This window comes from Scomber japonicus, chromosome 22 (genome assembly GCF_027409825.1).
Source record: "Scomber japonicus isolate fScoJap1 chromosome 22, fScoJap1.pri, whole genome shotgun sequence".
Taxonomy (NCBI): Eukaryota; Metazoa; Chordata; class Actinopteri; order Scombriformes; family Scombridae; genus Scomber; species Scomber japonicus.
In genome coordinates, this window is record NC_070599.1 from 27,399,957 (window position 1) to 27,425,364 (window position 25,408).

Genomic DNA, 25,408 nt, shown 5'->3' on the forward strand with positions numbered 1-25,408 from the left:
TAAGTCCTTTTATTTATCATTAATAATCAGTATACATGCTGTAATGTGATCAGAAGCAGATATGTGTATAATATATTCCCTCCTGTGGATGCCTAGAAGTGGTTACTGCTGTATAAACAGATAATGAATTACAATATAACACTAATACTTGTCATTATATCTGCTTATACCTACATTATGGTGAATTATAAACCATACTAATAAGTGATATCCTTATTTAAATTGTGCTAAAACACTACAGTGAGAAACCTAATCATGTTTTTTTTTTACAGTGTAGATGTCTGACCTGCAGGTTTCCTCTGGACACAGCGTCTAACCATTACCACCAGTAGAACCAGTAGAACCAGACCACAGACAGATGGAACAGACAGTAATACTGAGAGAGCAGCAGCTGGAGGTGGAGGAGGTTTCCCTACAACGAAACACCAAATAATCACCAAAATCATTCAAAACAAAAGGCAAAAGATTAAATATGAATAAATAATACATTCACTGTTTGCCTTTTGTGTTACAGCGTGAATCCAACCTTCTAACAAGCAGTTCTGTTGGTGCCTGAAGAGGAATAATACTAACAGCCTGCTTACAACTGGGTTTAGGTAGAGTTCACACAATGAGGTCTGCTGAATCTCACCTGGTCAGGTAAATAAGTGGTGAAATCAAAGGTAACTTCCTCACCTGTGACAGAGATCCAGCTGGATGGAGACTCTCCATGACTGCTGATGTTACACTTGTAGAGTCCTTCATCAGACTTGGAAACATGGTGGATGGTCATGTGACCTGCAGGCCCAGTCCTGATGAGGGAGCCATCTTTATAGAAACCAGCTGTGAGGTTGGAGGTCTTTGTTTTACAGTGCAGAGTGACATCATCTCCCTCCATCACAGGGAGGACAGGACTCTGCAGGATCACTGGTCCACCTCAACACAGAGACAAACTACAGCATTACATCATTTACACTCAGCTTCATCAATACTAACTCCACAGTCTGATCTTACCAGTGACAGTGATGTTGATGCTGTTACTGGTTGCTCCCTCTCTGGACTCACACCAGTAAACTCCACTGTCCAGTGGGACGATATCAATGATGTGACAGGAGGAATCGGTTAATTCTCCCCAGTCGTCACACTCAGTCCTGGTTCCTCTGGTTGTGTTCCTCCTCAGCTTCCATCCAGCAGAGCTGTCGTCCTCCTCACAGCTCAGAGAGACAAACTCTCCTTCAAACATCTGAGAGCTGCTGGGACTCACAGTCAGAGAGGCTGAGAGGAATTATTGATAGTTTTATTCAGAATAATGTGAAGTAGAGGGCCCCATCATAAAACCAAAAGTAAGAGACAAATAAAGACAATTTAATTTCAGTTGGATTGCATCAGTTACATCAGCAGGACATTACATTCTGTATGTTGAGCTGTAAGGTGCAGAGATGAGTCATTATGTGAAGGTGGACTTCCTGAACTAGCCAAGTTTCAAATCTGTCAGGGCAAGATGTGAGATCAGTTTACGACTGTCATTGGACAAGTTTACCAACCTTTGTTGTCTCGACAGCAGAGCAGTGACATCAGCACTAAGGAGAAATGAAGCTTAGTTTTAGATTGAACACACAACCAGAGCAGATCAAAGTCTCTGGAATCAATCTGCAGCTGGAAACTCTGCTTTAAGGTAATAATGAAGCTGAGTTCCTCAGAATAGATTACAATAAAAGCCTGACCTCTCATGCTCAGCCCTGAGACGTAAAGTGATCACAGCTAACATTTTAACTGATCATCAACCTGTGAGTTAAAATCCTGTTTAGAGAGGATTTGTCTATGAACCTGTAACAACCCTGCAGTGAGAGCTGGGTGAAGCTGTAATGCTCAACCTGTTGTACTGAAGCAAGAAGCTGATGCAACATGATTTCAGTGACATGCTGATATGAGACAAGTATAATGTTTATATTATTCCTTTTTACATAATGACAGTCACCAAGTAGCACTAAATACAAGCTACATCTGAGGGTGATGGGAGTATAATGACTTCTGAAGATATTAACACCAAAGCTACACATTAAGTTACACAAAGTTGGACATTTCACAGAAACACATCTTATAGTTGTTGAGATATTTCAGTCTGAATCAAAGTGGTGGTCATTAGATCTGGATGTCATCTCATCTTGCTTGTAAACAGCATCTTATTCCTTTGAACGGTCCCACCACATGTTCAGATATCACTATTACTTTTATCAAACACATGCTATGAACTGAATTATAACTTATATTGTATACTCACAGAGCAGCCACTGAAGAGATGTCTGTCCCATCGTACCTCTGGGTGATATGAGCCTTTCACAGCATTTGAAGCCACTTCCTTCCTTGTGTTCGTGCCTTTAGGTGGGTTCCTTTGCGGAGTGAGTTTCTCTTCAGCAGTTTACAAGAAGAGGGGTTACTTAGTGGAATTTACAACAGAGATAAATGGCAAAGATTGTCTGCTTCATTTGTTATGGTTTGAGTCCAATAATCCCTTTAGAAGGAAAGGGGGTTCTTCACTACAGAATACTCCATCCATCCATCCATCCTCTTCCGCTTATCCGTATATACTGCATCTCTCTAATATGACTGTGGTTGATTTGGTCTAGTTTTTTTGACCATGTACAGAAAAAAGCATTAATCTCAACAAAAAGGGAAAAGATGCTCTGCACTAGAGTTAGCCGACAGCTAATTTCCATCTGCAGTCCTTGGTCAGGTTTTTAACCATTTCGTCATTTCCTCTCAGCAGCAACATGCATCTGTTCCAGAAACACAGCAGCTGGTAACCACACTGTGCTAAACTCCCCTAAGCTAACCACATGTGCCAAAGTTGATGATAACAGAAGATAGTTGACCTTTTATCACTCTGATATTCTGATCAGTTCCAGGTACAACTCAAGTAATACTGTCAAATGTTAAACTGTCATTTCTAAATAATGTTTGTATTTTCAGATCTGGGGAGCTACTTTAGTGAAGACATTATAACCAATAACCCGTGTGTTCCACATCTGTATTCATGTTCATGCTCTAATGTTAGAACCAACTTGTACATCAAATTGTACCACAGGATCACTACTCAGGTCTCAAGTTGGACTCAAGATTTGGTGACTCAACAACAACACTGCTGTCAGTCTTCTTCTTTATTCTGTCAATCTTTTCAACTCCAGAGCATGACTATGTATAGTTAGGTATGACAAGAGTCGAACAACAAACTTTTGGCCCCACAGGAGGTTAATCTGGTAGGACTCTGCCTCCAGGAGCTGATAGACACACAGATCTGAGTTTGTTAGTGATTATTGTTCCACCACAAGTCTCCAAAGCAGTTTCTTATTGTGAATGATCAACAGTGACTTCATGCAGCAGAGGACTGAAGCTGCTGCTGCTTTACTTCTTCTCGACCCCGTTTCCACACTTATATACAGCAGCAACGGATCTGAACACTTATGTGATTTTCATTTTTAAATTTTGTCAATTTTGTCTTGATAAAGGAAATGGAAGCTTGTGCTGAGCAGTGATCAACTAACCAACATTTACTTGATGAGAGTCTCTGCTGCCATCTGGTGGTCTGATCAGAGACACTTTCTGGGAAGCAGCCTGATTTCCCAGAAATCAGGCTGAGAGGGTGTTACTTGCTGACTCATAAATACATACCATTGTTTTAATTTCACTTTAGTTTTGTATTTTATGCTTTGCTCTTAGCTTTCTCTTGGCCTATTTTTCTGGAAATGTTTTGTTTTGTTTTTGTCAAATTTGGGAATGCAAACCAGATAAAGTCAGCAAAACATCATAGTAGTGGATGGGTGAAACTGCAAACTCCAGGCTGCAGTGCTTTACTGAAAGGCAGGCTGAAATCACATGACCTGCACCCTCACTCCCTATGACAGACAGGCAGATTCAGTTTCACTTTAGATGTTCCGATCTGTTGAAAGTCAGCTTCTCTGTCCTCCTGCAGCATCCTCAGTTATGGACTCTCTCAAAGGTCTCATGATGTTGTCTCTGATTTGTGTGTCAGAAGGTAAGTAGTGCCTGTGCGTGTGCATGTGTGTGTGTGTGTATGTGCATGTGTGTGTGCATGTGCATGTATATATGCATGTGTGTTTATTTCTGTACATTGGATAGAACTGTAAGATATGAAACAATCATTTCAGGGATCCTTCATTGTGGCTTTCAGTTTGCATGTTTATCTGTAATGGATTTAATGTCCTGTTTTCTATCACATGGATTACAGATTGTTTTGTATCTTATTATATTATATTCCTGTGTTCATTAAGCCATGAAGAAAACTAAAATGTTGAAATTGTGGATGCTTTAATGACGAGTGAAAATTATGACCTGATTTACTTAAAGGCGTGCTGAGCAGGCCTCTCCTCTAATCTCTGTGAGATGAGGGAGGGGCACGCACACACACACACACACACACACACACACACACACACAAGCTGAAATAACCATTTTGATGTTACATTAATGTCTATGTAGAGAGAGCTGCTATGAGATGCTATTAGTGGCTAATTTAATAAAGCTGTCTTACAATACTACGTCTGTTACATCAAGTTAAAAAAAGCACTTCATATCTTCTGTGTGAGATGTTTGAAAACCATCACGTGAAATATTTTGTGCAGTTGCGTTGAGTCAACAGATATCATGTGATATGAGCTTCATGTGAACTTAATCAGAATAAGCTACGAGGAGTTCTGACACTGGAGCTGTTTGAGTTTCAGTCTATCACTGATGATTTCTCTGTATTTTGACTGTTTTTGTTCAGGTCAACAGCAGATATCAGTGTCAGTTGGAGATAATGTCACTCTGCAGTGTCAAAGTCTCAAACATGAACTCATCACAGTGTTAAAGTGGATCAGACCTGAACTGAAGTCAAGTGGTTACATCTTCTTCTATCGAAACAAGCGATCATACAGAAGCTACCAGCATCCGTCTTTTGTGGACCGAGTGCAGCTGAAGGATCCAGAGTTGAAGGACGGAGACGCGTCTGTCACTCTGAACGACGTCAACCTCAACGACACTGGAACATATGAGTGTCACGTTTCAGTGAGAAACTCAGGACTTAGTAAGAGAGTCACTTCTGAGGTTACTCACTTCATCAACCTCACAGTCACAGACTCAGGTGGGTTTGTAGAGGTGGAGCGATGAGTATAAGAGCACAAATTACATGTATAATCAGAAGGAAACAGAATTCATATGAAAAGATTTGGAGACCTTTCATATACTTTACAGCAGCCACACAGGAAAGGGAAGGGTAAACACAAGAGAGTTTAAGGGAAGGTTACATCCTACTGTTGATGTAGTTCACATCTTTGTATGTATTCAATATGAAAATAATAAAAGGGTGTAGAAGAGAAACTGAGGTGAGGTGCAGCTGGTTGGTGAACCAGACATTTGCAGGTTTATGTTTTAAGTGCTGAAAATGTGTTGTGATGTTTTTCTTTTCTTTCTCTTTTCAGGTCAAACACGTGAAAGCAAGTCGGAGAACATTACCAAAGAAAACACAGAAGGAAACATATATTATGTTAAAGATGTAAGGGTCTCAAATGGTAGTGGTTTTGTTGTTGCTGTTGCTGTTGTTGGTGTTGTTGTTCTTGTTGTTGCTGTTGGTGTTGCTGTTTTTATGAAGAAATTCCAGACATGTAAGACGGGTTAAAGCTGGTGATGAAAAGCTGATCTGAAATGTCTCACATCTCTTTAGTTTCAGAATGTTGACATTGCACTTTAGAGCACCATATTACACCCGTTTATTTATTATTCATATTATTACACTGGTTTTATTCAACTGTGCAATTTTATGTGTGAATGGACTGAATGCGGTTATATATATGTTTTCATGTGCATTGCCTCTAATTTCGTTGTGCTACCTGTATAATGACAATAAATTTAATTGATTAAAATGTATGTATAATTAAAAATGTATGTATAAATCATGTTGTTCACATGTGTTCTTGCAGTTCACAGTCCTTATTAGATTAATTGTCTACATGCTACAAATAATAAAATATAATAAAAATCTGTTGACATACTTACTACTAAATATTTGAAGCAGTGCTCTGTGTGAAAGTTGATGTTTATTTCAGCTGTTGAACTTTGAAACCTGCACACAGGACATTAATATGAATTGATACATGTACATACAGGATGTGAAGTGGAAGACAACAGTATTTATGTTTAGTATCATGATTATAAGCCGTGGGGAGTTTGTGTCCACATGCAAATACTCCACCCAGGTCAACTGGAGGAGGCGGCGCTGCTAACAGTAACACCGTCACCTTCCACCTAATTTTTTGTGAAAAATATTTAAATAGTGGGTGTTAGTTGAATCTTTAGTTCCTTTTTCTTTTTGAGTTTACGCTTTGTCGATCTGCTGAGTGCGCATTTCTCCATGTTGATGGTGAAATTAACATTTGACCTGTAGCCTACATCATTACATTACATTTATTTAAGCTAATTTACAATAAAATAAATAATTTCAAGGGTTGTTTGGGATTGAATCGTATCAGAGAGGAGGAAGAGACTTAGTTACATCAGAAACAGGCGATGTTAGCTGTCTGCGAACAATAAACTTCCATACTTTGGTCACATGATGAGAGATGAGCAGACTTCAGCCACTGATGGAGACTCAGAGATACAGTTGAAATGACTGGACAAAGTCTGAAGGTGGAGTCTAATCCATGTGACTTTGAAACAGTGTCCAGAACAGAAAGAAGTCTTGTTCCTCTCTAATAACAGAAGTGAAAATGAAATAGTGAAGTTATTTAGATAGCGAGTCACATCCTCCTCCAGCTCAGTCTGAAGTGCTTTTCTTTAACAGTAACTTTGGTTTGTAGGACAACACTCATTTCTTTCAATCTGAACATGCTCTGACTCTAACAAACTAATAATTTACTTCACTATCAAAGTCTGAACTTCACAACACAAATTTGTGCAAGCATGTCATGACAACATCTGGGAAACTAAAGGCCTTGCAGTGGCTACAGTCAACATTCATGAATCCAACATCAGGAGAATATTGAACATCAACACTGTATGTGGCAAAACTGCAAAGAAAAATCCACAACTTTCTAAACAGAACATCTACAGTCTGTTCAAGTCCAGATGTTTAAACCAGAAGGCAACAGGAAAAATGTTGTGTAGATGTGTGAGATGAAATTAAACCTTTTTGGCTTGAAAGAGAAATGTTTTCACTGCATTCAAATATAAGATCCTCATTTCATTTGTGAAACATGGTGCTAGTATCATGGTTGGGTCTGCTTTGCTGCGTCTGGACCAGAACAGCCTTTAGTCATCCATGGAGCTTTGAGTTCTGAGTTGTAGCAGCAAATTCTACGGGCGCTGGTGCTCGATAGAATGAAACACGACAATGACCATAAAAAAACAAGTCACTCTACCAAAAAATGGTTAGAGCAGGAGAAAGTTAATGATTTTAAATGGCTGAATCAAATTTCTGACCTTAATCCTAGAAACTAGAACTAGAAGGCAGGAAGCCTACCACTCTGACTTGAGACTGTTCTGTATTCAGGTTAGACTGAACTTCCTCCAAGCCAATGTGCAGTGCTGATAAGCAGTTACTGGAAATGTTTAGTTGAAGAACTGAAAACTGGACTTAAATAAAGCGATGGTTTGGCGTAATTTCGACCTAGCTTCATATGCACCATGAGGTCTATCTAATCAGTGCCTCAGCCGTTCCTTTTCATTTGGTCGCAAATTAGTTAATTTAAATTAGGAATGAGTTTTTACTTGTTCGTGTCTGTAAGTGTGATGTGTGTGTGTGTAAAACAATGACATTTAGTAAAATATTCACTGATACTTTGTAATATAATGAAGTCAATCATCAAGCATTGATGAATTTTGGCCAGCAGATGTTGCTGTAGGACTCAAGTCTGACATCAAACAGTCAGTAGTAGTGTGGACTTACCTTCATTTCCTCTTTTTAACACAATAAATACTGGCTCCTGAGCCAGTTTTGTTTTGGTTACATGTAGTCCAGAGCTGAGACATCTAGCGGCAAAATTTAAGTACATCCAACAGTAATCTGAGGTTTATGTTTTTGATTTCTTATGAGCTTAGATTCCTGTTTCTTTCCTGTAACATGGTGTGACTACAGGAGGTTAGGACTGCTGACAGTGTGGAGAAGCAGCAGCACCAGGCTTGGTTTGTTTATAGGCTTTAAAACATGATGCATCACACAGCATGAAGTTTGAAGTGATCTGAATGTAATGTAGGTCAGACTGTGAGCTTTTGTTAGCAGCAGCACAACATTCATGAACCAACTGAGAGAATAGATCAACTTAGTAGAAAAGTCACCATGATGATATCTTTAAATAACAGCAGACTGCTTCATAGTAGCTCTGTGGTTGTGTGACTGTGAGCCACAAGCTGGCCTTCACACATGCTCAGATAGAGAGCCAATGGAAGAACAGAGGAGGCGGGCTGTAGGCTGCTACAACCAATCAGAAGGTGGCTGTACAAAAATAAAATGTTTGATTGGAGGGTTTAAATACATGTTTGCCAGCCTCTGTCATCACTGATGAACCCAGCAGTAAAGTTTATGTTTCTATGTGTTAAAATGGACTTTAAAGTTTGCCTCCACTGTAAAAACAGTGTTGTAGTTGTTGCTGACAGTGAGGTTGATCTCTTCACAGATGAATGTGCTTCCCTGCAGGCGTCTCCTTCAGTTTCCCTGCTGGTACAGACTGATCCGAGGGAAGACAGCATGAGGGAAGTAGAATAAAGACTCTCTAACACACATCTAGCACAGACGTCTCCACAGTGAATGAAACAGTGTAAATACAGCAGTAGTCTTCTGCTCAGTAAAAACAAACCTTCACACTGTCACTCACAAAGTCAATGAAACATCATGTTAGCAGTAATCTGTGAGATGTTGGAGCCAGCAGACTTTTAGTAACTTCATGTGTTTGCTGCTGATGTCTAATGTAAATAATTTAAAGTTCTGTAAATTAGTTTCCAGCGGAGTAAACCACACAGCAGCATCACACCTACAGAGGAAGGAAGTCGTGTTTAACTGCTCTGACAAACAAAGTCGCTCTCACATCACCGAGAGGCCGAATGGACCAAACATCTCTTCTGTGGCTCTGTGAGTACAATCTGAGAAGAGAGGATGAGTTATTCATTTAAATGACTTATATATGTATCTATTAATATATCACATCTGTGTAGTTTAGTGATGATTTGATGTGTTTCTGGTTTGTTCTTTTGTCTCTTTAGTTGTGAGCTCTCTGCTGTTCTGCACAACAAACCAAGGTCAGTAAACTTCTCGTCTGATGATGTAAAGCTGTTGAAGGGTCACTCTGCTGATGTCTTAATATGTATAAAGGTCTGGAAGTAAAGTTTCCTCTGAATGATGAAAATAAAGTGTCAGATTATTACAGGAAGTTCTCCGTTTATGTGACCAGACTGTTTTTCTTACAGCAGAGGCATTACTGTTCACACGTACTGTAAATGTTCCCTGATGACTTAAATACAACATTTAAATCAACTAATTAATAAATATGTCAGACAGATTTAACCTTAAATCATAAACAATGTAAAACTAGCATCTTCAACATCTGGCTAAAATGCATTAATGTTCCCTCCATCTTAAACGCTTCATGGATGATTTTTATCTTTATTCATTAACATTAAACAACTATGTGACACATAAAGTGTTTGAGTGTAAATATGGTGACACCTTCTGGTCATGCTTCACTGCAGCATTGAGAAACATTAACTGTATAACAGGATTCATGTTGTTGACCTACTGAGTGTTTCTGTGTTACATTAAATGACTCCTCATGTTGTTTCCTAAATATAATAAATCTCCTCTCAGCCTCTCTGACTGTGAGTCCCAGCAGCTCTCAGATGTTTAAAGGAGAGTTTGTCTCTCTGAGCTGTGAGGAGGACGACAGCTCTGCTGGATGGAAGCTGAGGAGGAACACAACCAGAGAAACCAGGAAGGAGTGTGGAGACGGCTGGGGAAGATCAGCTGGTTCCTCCTGTATCATAAGTCTAATAGTCCCCACAGACAGTGGAGTTTACTGGTGTGAGTCCAGAGAGGGAGCAACCAGTAACAGCATCAGCATCACTGTCACTGGTAAGATCAGACTGTGGAGTTAGTATTGATGAAGCTGAGTGTAAATGATGAAATGCTGTAGTTTGTCTCTGTGTTGAGGTGGACCAGTGATCCTGCAGAGTCCTGTCCTCCCTGTGATGGAGGGAGATGATGTCACTCTGCACTGTAAAACAAAGACCTCCAACCTCCCAGCTGGTTTCTATAAAGATGGCTCCTTCATTAGGACTGAGTCTGCAGGTCACATGACCATCCACCATGTTTCCAAGTCTGATGAAGGCCTCTACAAGTGTAACAGCAGCAGTCATGGAGAGTCTCCATCCAGCTGGATCTCTGTCACAGGTGAGGAAGCTAAAGCTTCAGCAGTGATTCATAGTGAGAGAACATTTCTAACTCTACTAACACTGACTAATGAAACTGGGACATTTATCAGCATTTAACCCAAAATTTAACATGTGATCATTTTACCCAAACACAGCTTAATGTCTAATAAACTGAACCAGTCTCAGTAATCTGATTACTTTCTGAACACTGAAATGAGTCAATATTAAAATATTAAAAATGTGTTTGTTTAATTTCAGAGAAACCCACCACTACCTCTCAATCTCCACCTCCTTCTACCTCTCCTCCTTCATCATCCACCTCTCCTCATCTCTCTGTGCTGTGGTTTGTTCCACCTGTGTGTGGTCTGGTTCTACTGGTTCTACTGGTTCTACTGGTGAGACGATGTGTTCAGAGGAAACCTGAAGGTCAGACAAAGATGTTTAAACTTGACACTAAACATTTAACTTCTCACTTTTTAAGATTTTTAAAAAATTCTGTTGATTTGATCAGTTTTCATAAATTAAATGTCATTAATATTCTTATTGTTGTAAATTATGTTTGATCATTTTGGTTTCTTCCAGTTGCTGAATTAAAAGTTGGAGAAGATGACATCACTGATGAAATCACATACAGTCAGCAGCCAATCAGATGGAGTGGAGGTAATGTGTTGTAGATGTGATGTTAGTAGAGTTAAACTTGTATCTTTGTGAGGACCTCTCTGGGTTTACAAAGTGGGGACACTGGGAAAGTGGGGAAGTTAATATTTTAATGTATTCATATGAACATTTACTAAGTTTTCATGATGCATTTATTCATAAGAGCAACAGACCAGTTTAGTTTCTTCTGGTTGATGACAGAGTGTGATGTGCTCTCAGGGTGTTTTCTGCTTTGTGGTGAATCAGTTAACAGAAGCTAGCAGCTCTGTGGTCGTACAGCTTCCTGTTTCTGATGGCGACAGTTTGTCCACATGCTTTATAAATGTGCATATTTTAATATAACTGAACATGGGGATTTTTACACCAAACTATTTTACTTTTATGTATTTCAGTTATATTTTTACATCTTATGTATAAACACATTTATAAATACCTTTTTAAAGTTACACATGTTCATCTTGTGGTGAACAACTAGTTTTAAGTTAGCAGCTCTGTGGTCTTTAGTTTTCCGAACTCAACACTATAATTGATCATATTTCCATTATGTTTTGTTCAGTCAAAACTTTTCAACATTTGCAAAAGTAATATTATGACTCTATTCTGGGGCAGAGGCAAAGACTCCAGATAAAGAACAAACCAGCAATGATAACAAAAAATACCATTTTTAAGTCAGACACAACATGACGAAGGGTCAACAGACTGAAACAGCTGAAAATAAGGCGCCCTGTTTGAGCTTGCCAAATGAATGCACAGAAGGAATCAGCTGATGATGCTCAATTTGTGAGCTTCTCTTCGTGGCTTGCCTGCACTAACACAATGCTTAATAATTAATAGCCTACTATACAAAAATAGTAACATTATTGATTGTAGCAAAGTCATAAATATTCTGCCTGCTATTTGTATCATGGCTATTGCGTTAGTAGTAATAAATACTGTATACTAACAGTAATGGTATCATCTGTACTCATGTCAGTAATGTATTTTATATGTGTTTTATCTTTCAGGGTATTATTCAGTTGTAGTTTACTCAGCAGTGAAAACAACAGAAGACGTCAGTGATGGACAAAGAGTCGTCAAATCAAACAGGAAGAGAGGTAAAGCTGCTCTTCTTTGTGGATCAACGCAAGCTACTGATATTCTTGCTTTTTTACCAATGTATATGTGTAGATAACAGCTATGTTATATATGATTATGAATTGTTACACTGGGGGGCAGTGCACTGAGTCTTTTAACTGTGTAAGCTAATACGTGCTGTCCATTTAGTACGTTTACTGGTTTACTGGTTTATTTGTTGACCTGTTCCACAAGAACCTCTAATGGGATCAAATCTCATTTTGCGCTTGCAGCTTTCTGCTCGTCCAAACTCTCCATTAAGACACAAAACCCTCATTTAAATACTGCTGTCTGCACCTGTTGTGATTGGTGCACTTATTAGTATCTAACCCATGAAACGTATGTTAATCAAACATACAATCTGCACACGCAATTTAGTACCCTTTATTTGGCCCTGTGTGTCCTAACACAATACTGAATGATCTAAATCGAGTCACTACTCTCCAAAGTTACAGTCTGTTCAGAACCAATCCCTAGTTGGGCTGCGGCAGCGGAGGGATACATTCTAGTTGTTACGGGTAGATTTTTACGAAATGAACCACATTCTGTGTATTTATGTTTACTGACCTCCTCATCAACTTTTCTCAGCTCAACTGGTGACATTTCTAAACAGTGTACATGATGCACATTATGACACATATTAGCCAGAACCCCCTACTTACAGGATCTCTCAAAGGAAATCTCAGGAGCATTTTTTTAACACAGTTGTTAAACACAGACTTGACCTACACTGTTAAAAAATATTAAGGGAACACTCCATCATCACAGTACCAAGTCAGTTAAACTTCAGGGAGATCAATCTTTCCATTCAGGAAACGCAAGTGATTGTGAATCAGTTTCAGTTGCTTTGGTGCAAATGAAAATGACAACAGGTGCAATCAGGAGGCAAAAGCAAGACCCCCCCTCCCAAATAAAATGGACTGGTTTTCCATGTGGTGTCCACAGACAGCTGCTCTCTGGTTCTTCTCTAGTTTGGTGTCCTCGTCACTACTGCTAGCATGAGGCGTTACCGCAGCCCAATCAGCTAGTCCAGCGCCTCCAGTAGGACACATCCTTATGTGGCTCCCAATAAGGTTTGCTCTGTCTCTCTGACAGACTGCAGAAATACTCAAGCTATCAAATCTGCAAAAATAGAAAAATATCACTTCAGACTTTTCTCAGAGGACGACTTGAGTAGTAAAAGCCTGTAACATCTACAGACCTACTAACACTACCAGAATGTATCCCTCCACCATTGATTAGAGAGGAAATTCAGTCCAACTCAGACTATTAAAGCCTGAAATATTAACTTCAGCTGAACTTTTTGTCTCTCGTTACTTATTGTGAGGTCTCATTCAAGAATTCTTCTGGGTTGGTATGGAGAGTAGGAAGAGTTACAGCAACTAAGACTCTTTTCCACTGAACTAGCTAAAGACAAAGCTCCAATGGATTCAAACTCAGTTTAAACCATATGGAATTTGATTTAGTTTAAACTGGTCGTTAATAAAGTTTTTATTTTAATTGTTTTTATAACAGTGCATATTAAACCACAGCAACAACTTCCTCATTTTGATTCAAGAGAAGTGAAGTCTGAAGCTGGTGAGGTTTCTCACTTCAGTGTGGTCTGATTTGAATGTGTGCCTGTTTTGTACCTTGTGGTAAAATGCATTTCAACAGCAGCGAGCAGCTCTGTGGTCGCCCAGTTTCCTGTCTCAGACAAATACTTTCCAGTAACAACTGGTCATTTACTTTTCAAAGAAGTGTTGTTAAGAGGCTGCCATTTGTAATGTCCATAATAAATATTACTATAATGTTGTGAGTGCTGTTACTACTCACAGTACATACAGTATACTAACAGACCTGGTTCACATGAATGTGTTTTATGTTACAGATTATGATCCAGCTGCAGCTCACTCAGTAGTGAGAAGAGCAGAGAGGAGAGAGGTAGGTTTAATGTTGGGTCTACTATACTGATACAATGAGTCTGTTATACATGGAAAATTAATACATTATGTTTAACGAAAAGAAAAATACAAGTACAGTACTAAAAAGAGAGATAGTATTATCATATAAATAACATTTACAATTAGCCAGAGTTCACATCTCATCACAGACCTGCAGTGAAACTTTGTCTTTACATGAACTGTCACCAAGATCTTCCCTGACCTCAACCCAACTGTAGTTACCATCAGTAGATGTTGGAAAAGACTTGTTTTTTCTACAACTGTGTCTCATATAGTTTGAACTGTGTGTGTTCAGTGTCTCCATTAGAGCCAGAGGTTGTCTACTCTTCACTGAGGTAGACCTCCACACCTTCACACCAGTCCAACCACTGACGTCCAGCTGGCCTGTTACTGGTCTCCAGAGCCCCTCAGACAGTAGTACATTCATTTATAGATTTCATATACTTCATGTTGTTGTTCACTAAGTTGCACTCATGCAGATTCATTTAGTGAAATGTAAAAACTTAAATTAATACATTTGTTGAAATATATTATATATGATAATAATAATAATATCTACTTTCAGTGTTTTAGTCCAATATAGCAACATGGCGTCAATGTTATTTTTCTGTTTGACATAATTATGACCAGTTAGTTGTTTTGTGTTTAATGTCCTCATGTTGCTGCAGCATTAACTTGTTTGCTTTAACTGTGGAGTACTTTTTTCTTTTGTCCGTGTGGTTCTGTGGGTTTTGTAAAGCTGTCAAATGGAAAATTTGACTTGTTCAGGTTTGGTTGTGGGTAACTGATTGACACATATCTCTCACTGTCTGTGTGTTTGTAGCTCTGCAGTGCAACAAAAATGCAAGACCCCCAACCGCAGACTATAAACAGTAGAAACGTCATGCAGCAGTGGGGAACTTTACACACACAGCTTCAGCACAGAGTGTGTGAAGAGTTTTGATTCTTGAATCAGTGAAACATGAAGAAAATTCAGTCTATAAAACATCTACTGGTTTATTTTAGAAACTGTTTAATCATCATGTACCGGTAATTCATTTTTCTCTACTTTTTTAACACAGTTACAGTTTTTGGGCATGAATATCTGATTGTGTTCTTTCAGTGATTATTTTAACCATTAATTGTGTGTCAGAGGGTCTATAATTAATCATGTTGCAGCAGATATAATCAATGAGTGTATTTACATGCATATTATTCTGGATGTGGAATTTATATTTATATTACAGGAGAGACCAGCTCTTGTATTTATTGAACAGTTTGAAATAAAATGTTGGACTTTGGTGAAAGATAAAAGCAACATTTCTTGACTTGACTTACTTACTTATCGAACTAGTGACTATTATAAAATGTAGGTCCGGCAGCAGGCTGATATTAATTATTGCTATACATGTTTAAGGAATATGATGCAACAAAGGAATGTGTATAAAGCTGTAAAAGTGCATTTAAAGAAAGAAACATGGAAGGAAAGATGGAAAATAAGTCTGCAGCTTCTAGAAGTCCTCAGTAACTTCCTCTACTGTCGAGATGGAAAGATGATGAGGTCTGCAGTCAGGGCTGTGGCTGTTTCTAGAGCTCTTATTAATAATGATTTATTGCTTCTTTCAGTTTAGATATGACAGGAACTTGATCATATAACTGAGGCAAGTCAATAAACAGAGAAAGAGGAGACAATTTAGAGAGCCTAGTGTCTGCTGCCACCTACTGGCAAGAGGTAGGATCACATCAGAACAGCTGAATTATAAATTATATGTCAATTAATGTTTTAAAAATTAACTATTTGCTCATAATCAATGATGATTAAGTGTTCCAAACAATTCTTATGTGATATATCTTCTACTGAAAGGTTTTTGATCAATAAATATATTCTACTGACTAGAATCAGTAGAAACACACTTTCATAAGTCCTTCTTCTCTTGTATAATGACAATAAAACTGAAATTTGAACCTCATTCAGAGCAGATTGTGTATTATTATTATCATTATTTCCTTTATTTATATCACACCTTTCTTAACAGAAGAACACACAGAGAGGGACAAAGGGTTTCAAGGAGGTCAGGGTCCTCATATCTACAGGACAAGCCTCCACATGAACCCGTGAGATGAGAGAGCACAAAAAACCCAGGAGCAGTTACGTTAGTGGATTCATTAATGGTACGTAAAGATTTATGTTTGCAAAGAAGACCTCACTTTACAGACTGGTGTGTGGGGAGTTAAAACTGAGGTAACTAGGTGCTAGACCATGCAGAGCTTTAAAAGGTAACACTAAAATCTTAAATGCAATCCAAAATTTGACTGGCAACCAATGAAGTGCAGCTAAAACGGGTGATATGTTCAGATCTCCTCGTACCAGTAATAAGTCTAGCAGCTGCATTTTCTACCAACTGTAGGCGATGTAGAGACCTTTGGCTGAGACAGGAGTAAAGGGAACTGCAGTAATCTAAACAATAGGAGACAAGGGCATTGACAACTGTTGGCATCCTGATAAGATAAAAATGATGTAATTTTAGAGATATTTCACAGGTGTGGGAAGCATCATTGCACAACACTGTTTACTTGAGCATCAAAACAGAGTTCAGTGTCAAATAAAACATGCATGTTTCTTGCGAATTGTTTTACATTAACTGAGAGAGAGCCAAGACTTTCTGGTATATGGGGGCCGACCAAGAGAGCCTCTGATTTGTAAGAGTTTAGTTGAATGAGATTCTGGGACATCCAGCAGTGTGTGTAGGATAGGTAGGTCTTGACTGAAGTCTTGACTGTGTTATGGAAATTCTGTGCTCTTGGTGAAGAATGAAATAGAGACTTCCGTCGGCCGACAAGGTTTTATTTTCTTTGCAAAGAAAAGGTCAATCAACAAGCGAGCAGTTTTAAAATGAACACAACTGTGAAAAGTCAAAGGATTCAATAAGAATCATAAACTGAGAAGAAAGAGGATGGGATAGGCATCACTCATGTATGTTGAAATCTTCAAGTACAATCATGTTGTCAAAGCAGTCGGTGATGAGGGGGAGGGGGAGTGTGGCAAGCCAAATGATGAAGAATAGACGGCCTGATAAGGTTGTTAATGATCACGCTACGAGCTGAGGAAAGACTCAAATTTGGCCTGGTTAAAAGTCAACTTATGGGAGTGTTTGCAACCACAGACACCAGCGAAAAGAAAGTTAGTTAGAAAGTTAAAGAGCTCCAAAATTACATTCAAGTAGAGAGTCTTCTCAGGAGACAATCTTCACAATCAAAAAGTAACACCAACTGTCAGGGGACAATTATGGCTGTTGGACTGTGTTTAAGCAGTGACTGTGTTGCAGGCGTTGCCAGGTACAAACCTCAGGTGGGTTAAGGTTAGGTGTTTTGTGTTGAGCTTGTCTGAACACGTATTGAAGGTAACAGAAGAATGTGCAGGATCAACAGCTCAGACAGTTCATGTTTAACAACTGTAAGTTTCTGCAGAACAGAAACTTACTGCAGCTGAATCTCATCACATTGTAAGAATAAAAATATATTTAATTCCTTTGAAACAATGTAGGGAAATTGCAGGAAAAAAAGAAGTCAAGTGACAACATGAATAAAAAATGTTTGATTCATTTTATTGTTTTGGAAATTTTAGAAAAAAATCTAAAATAGATCATCAATAATTTATTGCATTCTAGTGTTTTTATCTGATTTTATTAGTTTTTTAATTAAGACAACACGTCAAATCTGTCTCACATTATTAATATGATAAGATATTCTTTTATAAGTCCCGCGATGGGGAAATTTACATCTGAACACAGAATTCAATACATTGTATTTTTCTGCTCAAAGTTCATTTACAGACACGTTTCTACAAAGAAACTTTCTTTTTTAACACATGTAGAGATATTTATAGTTCAGTGTTTTACACTTTGAAATATCAACAGGACGAGCTGAGTATCAAACTATTAACAAACTCCACACTGTTTGTTTGTTTGTTTGTTTTAAGGATATTTTAAATAATTAAATTAAAACATCTTTTTCTTTGTGTGTCGATCTCGATGTGAAACACTTTGTAACCTGAGTTTAAAAAGCTGTATAGAAATAAAGTTTTACTAAAACAAACTTTCTGATTTCAATCAGAAAAAAGCAGAAACTATTTACAATCGATTTCTCTGAACTCTGTTTATTCTTTTCATGTATTAACCTCACTGCTTCTTCTTACTGGATCTACTTTAGTTCAGGTTTTTGTGTTTTACTGGTAATTCTTAGCTTCATGAAGCACTTTGTAACTTCTTTTAAAAAGTGTTGTTTAAGTAACATTATTTATTATTAATCTCATTACAGTCTTTTTAAACTTTAGTTTCTTTTACATTTGGATGATTTTTCTCTTTGTGATGAAGAAAGCTCCGTCACTGTCAGACGGACAGTTCATCAACACATTTTAAAAAGACTTTAAGAAGAATCTGACCAATCAGCTGAAGGCACTACTGTGAATCTACCAAGAGTGAAATCTTCAGTCAGATATTGAGGTTAGTTTCAGGCATCATGGGGAACTTCTTCATTAACTTATTCTGGATTGCTCTCAGTCTGGTTTATTATCTGGGACCAATCAGCTGTGAGAGACTCTACCGGGAGCTGAAAGATCCCACACTCCTCTGAGCACTCAAACCCTCCACCACCATAAGGTGGCAATCCTGAGTGTCAGAGATGTTATGAGTGATGTTTTTCTGACTGTTTTCATTCTCTTGCAGCTGCTGAAGAACATCTGGATCATCAACAGGCAGAATTGGCTTCTTCTCTGAATGTTCTTTACGCTTCTTGAGGATCACAAAACCAAGAAGACCAACAGCAACAAGAGCACTAATCAGAGTAACGGAAAGAATTACTCCAAGATGTCCATGCTTGTCTTTTCCATCCATTGAGTCTCCACCTGTTGGACCCACAGAGCAGAAACAGGTGTGAGGTATCAGCTGTCAGGTACAGTCCAGAAGTATTTGGACAGTTCCACATGTTTGTGTTAAAGGGTTTTATTTCCCTCACAGTTCTTTCTATACTGATGTAAAAATAGTCACATTAAAGCTGAGACTTTAATGTGGTATCCATTATTTTATTTACAAGTCAATGTGCTGAAGCCTGAAGAACAAAACATGTGGAACTGTGAAAATGTGATCATACTCCTGTCCAAATGTGGAACTATCATTTCTCACATCTACAAACTCACCTGTAACATCCAGGATGATGATGCTGATGGGTTCACGACTAATAAGAGATCTCTTCCTGCGTCCTCCACTCCACTCTAAATAGCGACACTCGTATCTTCCTTCATCGTTGTTGGTCACATTCTTCAGAATCAGAGACAGTTCACCGTTCTTCATCTCATCGTCCTTCAGCTGCACCCTGTTCACATAAGATGGATCCTGGTCTGCTGTGTTCAGGTGACCGTCTATCTTCAAGTAGACGGATTCCTTAAGGTCAGATCTGCTCCACTCAACAGCTGCTATGGTGACGTAGTTTGGAGCTACACATGGCAGAGTGACGTCATCTCCAGGATCTGCTGTTATCGGTGGGTCTAAAAAACAATTTAAAAAACCATCAAAAATCAGCGTTAAAATTCTTCACTTTTTATTTTCATCATTAAAAGTAAAACAAGTGAATGTTCAGTATTGGTATAAAATGTGATGTTTGTCATTTCAAACTGCTCATAAATACAGAATCTGCTGTTATTATTAATACAGGTGAACTGAACTCTTCTATTTGCACATTCTGTGAGTCATTTCTAACTTCTGAAGGATGAATAAAAGATGAGTTTCACTACATTAGGCAGTTCCATCCATTAGTGTTGTTGATGGAAACATGTGGCAGCTCTACATTATATAGTAGATATGAATATAGATGATATAGACTCTGGTTTTGACCATGGTTCCTGTGAGTTAAAGCAACATTTTACTCATCAGCATCACTGCTGTGATGTGAAGTGGAGGTTTGGCTCTAATGCTGGAGTCCAGTCTGACAGTCACACAGAGAAGGAAGGAAGGAAGGAAGGAAAGGAAGATAGGAAGGAAGGAAAGGAGGAGTCCAGTCTGACAGTCACACAGTGTGGAAACAAAGCTCCAGTTTAACTTTAGGATCTAAACCACTGATGTAGATCAGAAAAGTCTCTCTGGTTAAACTGGGCTGAGCAGCTGAGCAGCTCACACTTTATCATGTAATGAACCATTAACACACATTAATGGTCCATTACTTCGTGTGTGGATGTCTGATCACTAATGACGCTGCTGGACTGTGTTCCAGTAAGAAGTAAGAAGAGGAAACACACTCTCACACTGCAGGCTGCTACCTGTTACTACTTCCTGTTTGTGAAGATAAATCATCAGTGTTTCTAATTCTTCTCATCCAGTCACAAAGCTGCAGGTCAGTGTTGAGCATGAACACTGCTGTGTTAGTAAAAACACACAGCAGAATCTGTCACCATCCTGTCAGTGGGGGGCGCCAAAGCCCAACAAACAAAGTGAAGAATATTATTGGTTGTGAGGTTTCCACCTTTGTCTCTGTTATCTAAACCTGCCTCTGCTGTTCAGTTCACAGAGGCTGATCACATGATCACACATATTATAATTAAATGTTTGTCTCCTTCAGTAAATATACAGCAGATTATATTAATATTATTAATACTTACAGTCAATAAATACAATGAGTTTTCACTTCTGTATGAACACAAAACATTTACAGATGAAACAACAGTACTGTGGTGACTGTCTAATGATTTCAGCTTTTCTTACTCTGATCATTATCTCTGAGATGTTGCACAAAGTTAATATTAAGAACTAATCAATAAATATTGATTATATACAAAATAAATGCTGCTTAATTCAGACAGTACAAAAGGAAAGTCATTCACTTGTTCACCTATTAGCACACATACACACACACACACACACACACACACACACACACACACACACACACACACACACACACACACACACACACACACACACACACACACACACACACACATTTTACCTTCAGCGGCAGATATCAGACAGAAGAACAGCACAGTGATGAGTGGTGCAGCCATGGAGTGGTCCAAGTCCTCAAATTAAGTCCAGTTCAGTCATACAGTCCAACATTAAACAAAGTCTGTGTAGATTTCACAAGCTCACAGAAAAATCTACTAAAATGACCAGAAAAACATGAAGACCAAAAAACAAACAAACAAACAGAGAATTCAGATTTGAATTTGTGTAGGTGTTCTCTCTTCTGATAGTGTGAGGGTGAATGGAAAATTTTTAGCAGGAAGTCTCTTTAATGCAGCAGGGCGGTGCTAACTCAACACCCTAGCTCAGGGTGTATGAACCACTCTGCTGCACACGGCTCCACACACTCAGTGAATGATCAGGTTTCCTTTTACTGTTTCCTGGAGGATACAAATAATAATAAAAGTAAAGACCAACATTAAAAAATGGACTATAAAACAATAAATATATTCACAGATCTCTTCTCTGTCCATTTACTGTAATAACCTTCACATCTATAAACTCATCTTTAAAAATGTCTACACACTGAACGATTTTAGATTCAAAACATTCAGATCTACTTTGACATATAAACCATTTACAGTATTCTATTCAAAGAACTGATTTCATAATATTTAACATGTGGAAACATTTCTGCAGCTGATGCAAAGAAGAAAATACACTCTGAGTTTGGTTTGAGGTGAATTTGGACATCAAAAAATTATCAATGACTTACAGAAGAAACAGACAGACCAAACATTGATCAGTGATTGATTCATATTTATCTACATTTACTATACTGTTAAGAAATAAGAAAAAAAAATCCAGACCAGCTACGTACCAAATGTGGAAGAAGTACTCTGACCTTTCATTGTAGTAAAAGTACCAATACACCAGTTTAGAAATACTCCATTACACCCTCCACGATAAAAGAGCATTAGTATTATTAGCTAGATGTAGTTAAATGAAGGCCTCCTACCTCCTATGATCCTGCCCCTGAAGACCCCCAGCAATCCCCTTTCTGTGGGTCTCACCTTGGCATCTGTCTATCTGCTCTCCACTGGGAATGCCTCTGGTCATCTGGGTTCTTTCTGTCCGGTATCACAGTCCTCTGCTGGTCGGTACTCAGCTGCTTTGATGGGATGAGATGCTATAGGATTCATTTTAAGCTTTAAGTGTATATGTCACATTCTTCTTTTTTTTTTTTTTTTTTTTTAGATTATATGACATTTATATTACTCTTAGCCTTGTTGTCTTAAGGAAAATGTTTCAGCTTTTCAGGCAGATTTAATAATGACATTTAAGTTTTATTATCAGCAGTTTGTTTCTCTATTACCTGTTGATATTTTAAAGATTTGACGAGTTTAAACTGTAGTTTGACATCAAAACTGTTGATGTTAATAAGACAATGCTTTACTAAGCTGCTCCTGATGTTCAGTTCAGTGCCTCCATGATGTCTTGCTGCTATCAGTGTTTATGATAAACATTACAGCCAGCAGGTGGCAGCACAGGAGCATCTATATAAACAACAGCAGATGATACAGACTGGTGACCATGTCTTAGTAAAGTAATCAACAGCGTTACTGCTTCTTGTCCTTGATCCTAATGTCTCTAGTGGAGGGATGAACCTTTCTTCCAAAACATATTCCCTCATCTAGTGTTTTAATGATGATGGAGAATACTGTCTAACACGTCCATAGAGATGTGGTGACTGTGGAGGTCATAGCATATGTGCCACATCATTATCACGCTCATCAAACCTGTGTGTGGAGTATGTGTTTACTACATGTGTGTAACTGCTGCCCAGCACACAGTAAGTGTCTTTCATTCATACTGTCAGTGTGTAGTTGGTGCTTTGTGTTCTTATTCAAATGATGGTTTGTGTGACTGTATGGATGCAAAAACACATTTTAAAAGTGTTTGAAGAGTTTTGCCAGAGGTGTACACGGTCGCCCAAAAAGTTGGAATAAAATATTTTTTACCTCTTTCCATGAAATGATTGTAACAATGTGATGTATTCTGGATAGATAAAGTGTAAATATTCTCTACATTGTTTTGGTCAGTCTCATTGCACCTGGTCAAAGGTGATTACTGACAAAATTATTCCAACTTCATGGGCGACCGTGTGAATGTTTTGCTGGTTAATGTGTAAGGTTTTGCAAACTAGCCAATAGTTTCAAAGATAATGCCCCAGCAATCAGAACAAACTGTAATAGAGACTAAATTCTGATTAGGCATATCAATCAATGTCAGTGTTCATGCATTTTTCTTTCTGTGTTAGCACCCTTTTGTTTCCTCTCCTCTGTTAAAACTTGATTTGATGCCAAAACAAACTGGCAGAGATTGAAGGTTAAGTCATGAAATGAACCAGACACCTGCAGGAAGCTTATATACAAGGTTGAAGCAAATTGTTTCCTGCATTACAAAGGGCATGTAAGTGTGTCCCTACAGTAAACCGAGGAATAAAAATGTTAAATATATATATATTTATGTTCTGTGTCTTTACATTGAGTTCATTGTGCAGTTATTGCCGTATCAGGTTTTTACAATCATGTTTTCAATTGTACAAAGTCAAGAGGTTGTGATCTGTAGCACAACAAGCTAGTGAAGCTGTAAGCAGAGCAACGTTACTGCACATGGCTCAGTAGCGTCTGCCTAACACAGAACTACTCAGAGTCCAAACACATGAGCAGTTATTAGTCTTTGGAGACATTTCTAAACAAACGAACATGACCAAACTCTTCACATGTCACTCAGTGCAGCGGTGAGACTCACTGATTTTTAATAGTTTTTGGACAACAATGGAGGAAGAAGATATACCAGACTTTGATACATTTACAATACTTGTTAGTAGATCAGTTCATTGTTGGTTTGGATCCAAACATGAAGACAAATATAGAAAACCACCAGACATATCCTTTAAAATCAAATCTATTCTTATTAAAGTTTATCATACAACACACTGATGGATTCTCATCATTCACACAGTAAACACAACGTGACTGAAGGTCTTCATGACACTAAACAGTCAGCAGGTGACACATCAAACATGGTGTTGATATGATAAATAAAGTAAAGATGAAGTTTCAATGATCCACAGCCACGGATCACACACAAAGAGACACAACACAGAATCCATGCAGCTCCAGATCTATGTAGATTTAATTGTAAATGTAATGCTTTTTCTTCTATTTCTTCCTTTAGTGCTACTTTTATACACTTGGTTCTATTTGATTGATAGTTTAAAGTATTTCAATATGACTCAATACATTTTGTGTGTGTGCAATGTTGCATTTCACTGTGCAATCCTTTGTTGTACAACAGCAATAAAACTGAACCTTGGACCTCATTCAGAGCAGATTGTTAATATAATGTGATAACCATCTGTGGAGGCTCTGCCAAAAAGGTTTAGTTACATGTATTTGTGCTGCACATTGCATTGTGGGACATTAGTTTTCACTACAGCCATAACAACCTGCTCTCAGTGAGTGTGTAATAGATTTGGGATGCAGTGATGATAGAAAGCTGCTAAATGAAAGTCGAGTGGAGACTCTTCTCTCGAGACAGTCTTTAACAGGACTCTAGTAAAAGCAGAACGTTTTAGTTTAAACTGTGATCATTATAAAGAGTCCATGTTAAAGCAGCTTAAACAGGAAACATCTCTGCTGAGTGTCAAACAGGATCAGTGTGTTGGACTGTAACACCAGACTGACCATCGTCTCCTCTTCTGTTTTACTGTTATAGACTGAACATCATCATATGACTTCATCACAGGGTTACTATGATGACTCTAATGCTGGTAATATGATACTCAGATGGTGGAGAGGCCAGTAAATTTCCCAGTTACAGTTAAAGACCATAAACCATGCTTTAGTTTCTGTATGACATTCAAACATCAAGAAAAAACGCCTTTGATTATGACTTTATCACTAGATATAAAGGTTCAAACTGCACCTTGTCCTGGACATAATGAATAGATGTGTTATCTCAGTTTTAATTACAGGTAAGATAAGATACATGGATCAACCCTTCTGCAGAAAAGAAACTTACCACCTGTCACATTATAAAATTACATATAATAACATATTCAGTTATTATAAAATATAACCTTTTTGTCCATGGAGCACGTTAACAAACAATGTGAAGGACTTGGTGTATGTAATTTCTTCTGCTATAAAACACTTTGAGCTGCATTTCTTGTCTCTCTTGTCTATTTTTAAGTTTTGTTTCTTTTACATTTTGTCTTAATGATTTTTGTTTCTTTTTCTTCTTTCTTTCATTGTGATGAAGAAAGCTGCTGCATTGTCAGATGGACAAGAGCTGTTTTCTGTTTTT

At 38.1% G+C, this 25,408-nt stretch overlaps 2 protein-coding genes and 2 long non-coding RNA genes across 4 annotated transcripts; 3 read left to right on the top strand and 1 right to left on the bottom strand.

Moving 5' to 3' along the window:
* Window positions 1-3,928: 3,928 nt before the first annotated feature.
* LOC128384151 (sodium channel subunit beta-3-like) lies at window positions 3,929-5,856 on the top strand. The gene is made up of 3 exons (XM_053343740.1): window positions 3,929-4,012; window positions 4,763-5,119; window positions 5,457-5,856. Exons 1-3 carry the CDS (start codon window positions 3,961-3,963, stop codon window positions 5,651-5,653), a joined length of 606 nt encoding a protein of 201 aa, XP_053199715.1. The 5' UTR covers window positions 3,929-3,960; the 3' UTR covers window positions 5,654-5,856.
* A 3,075-nt stretch (window positions 5,857-8,931) lies between these two features.
* On the top strand, window positions 8,932-10,552 carry LOC128383660 (Fc receptor-like B). The gene is made up of 5 exons (XM_053343250.1): window positions 8,932-9,097; window positions 9,229-9,264; window positions 9,830-10,093; window positions 10,172-10,411; window positions 10,548-10,552. Exons 1-5 carry the CDS (start codon window positions 9,070-9,072, stop codon window positions 10,550-10,552), a joined length of 573 nt encoding a protein of 190 aa, XP_053199225.1. The 5' UTR covers window positions 8,932-9,069.
* Window positions 10,553-10,725: 173 nt separating this feature from the next.
* Window positions 10,726-14,559, top strand: LOC128384191 (uncharacterized). Its single transcript, XR_008324066.1, has 5 exons — window positions 10,726-10,818; window positions 10,975-11,052; window positions 12,054-12,143; window positions 14,033-14,085; window positions 14,401-14,559. It is a non-coding gene; the product is annotated as an uncharacterized LOC128384191 (long non-coding RNA).
* Window positions 14,560-18,184: 3,625 nt separating this feature from the next.
* Window positions 18,185-25,404, bottom strand: LOC128384189 (uncharacterized). The gene is made up of 3 exons (XR_008324064.1): window positions 25,389-25,404; window positions 18,428-18,507; window positions 18,185-18,391 (listed from the first exon to the last, which is right to left on the bottom strand). It is a non-coding gene; the product is annotated as an uncharacterized LOC128384189 (long non-coding RNA).
* Window positions 25,405-25,408: the final 4 nt, after the last annotated feature.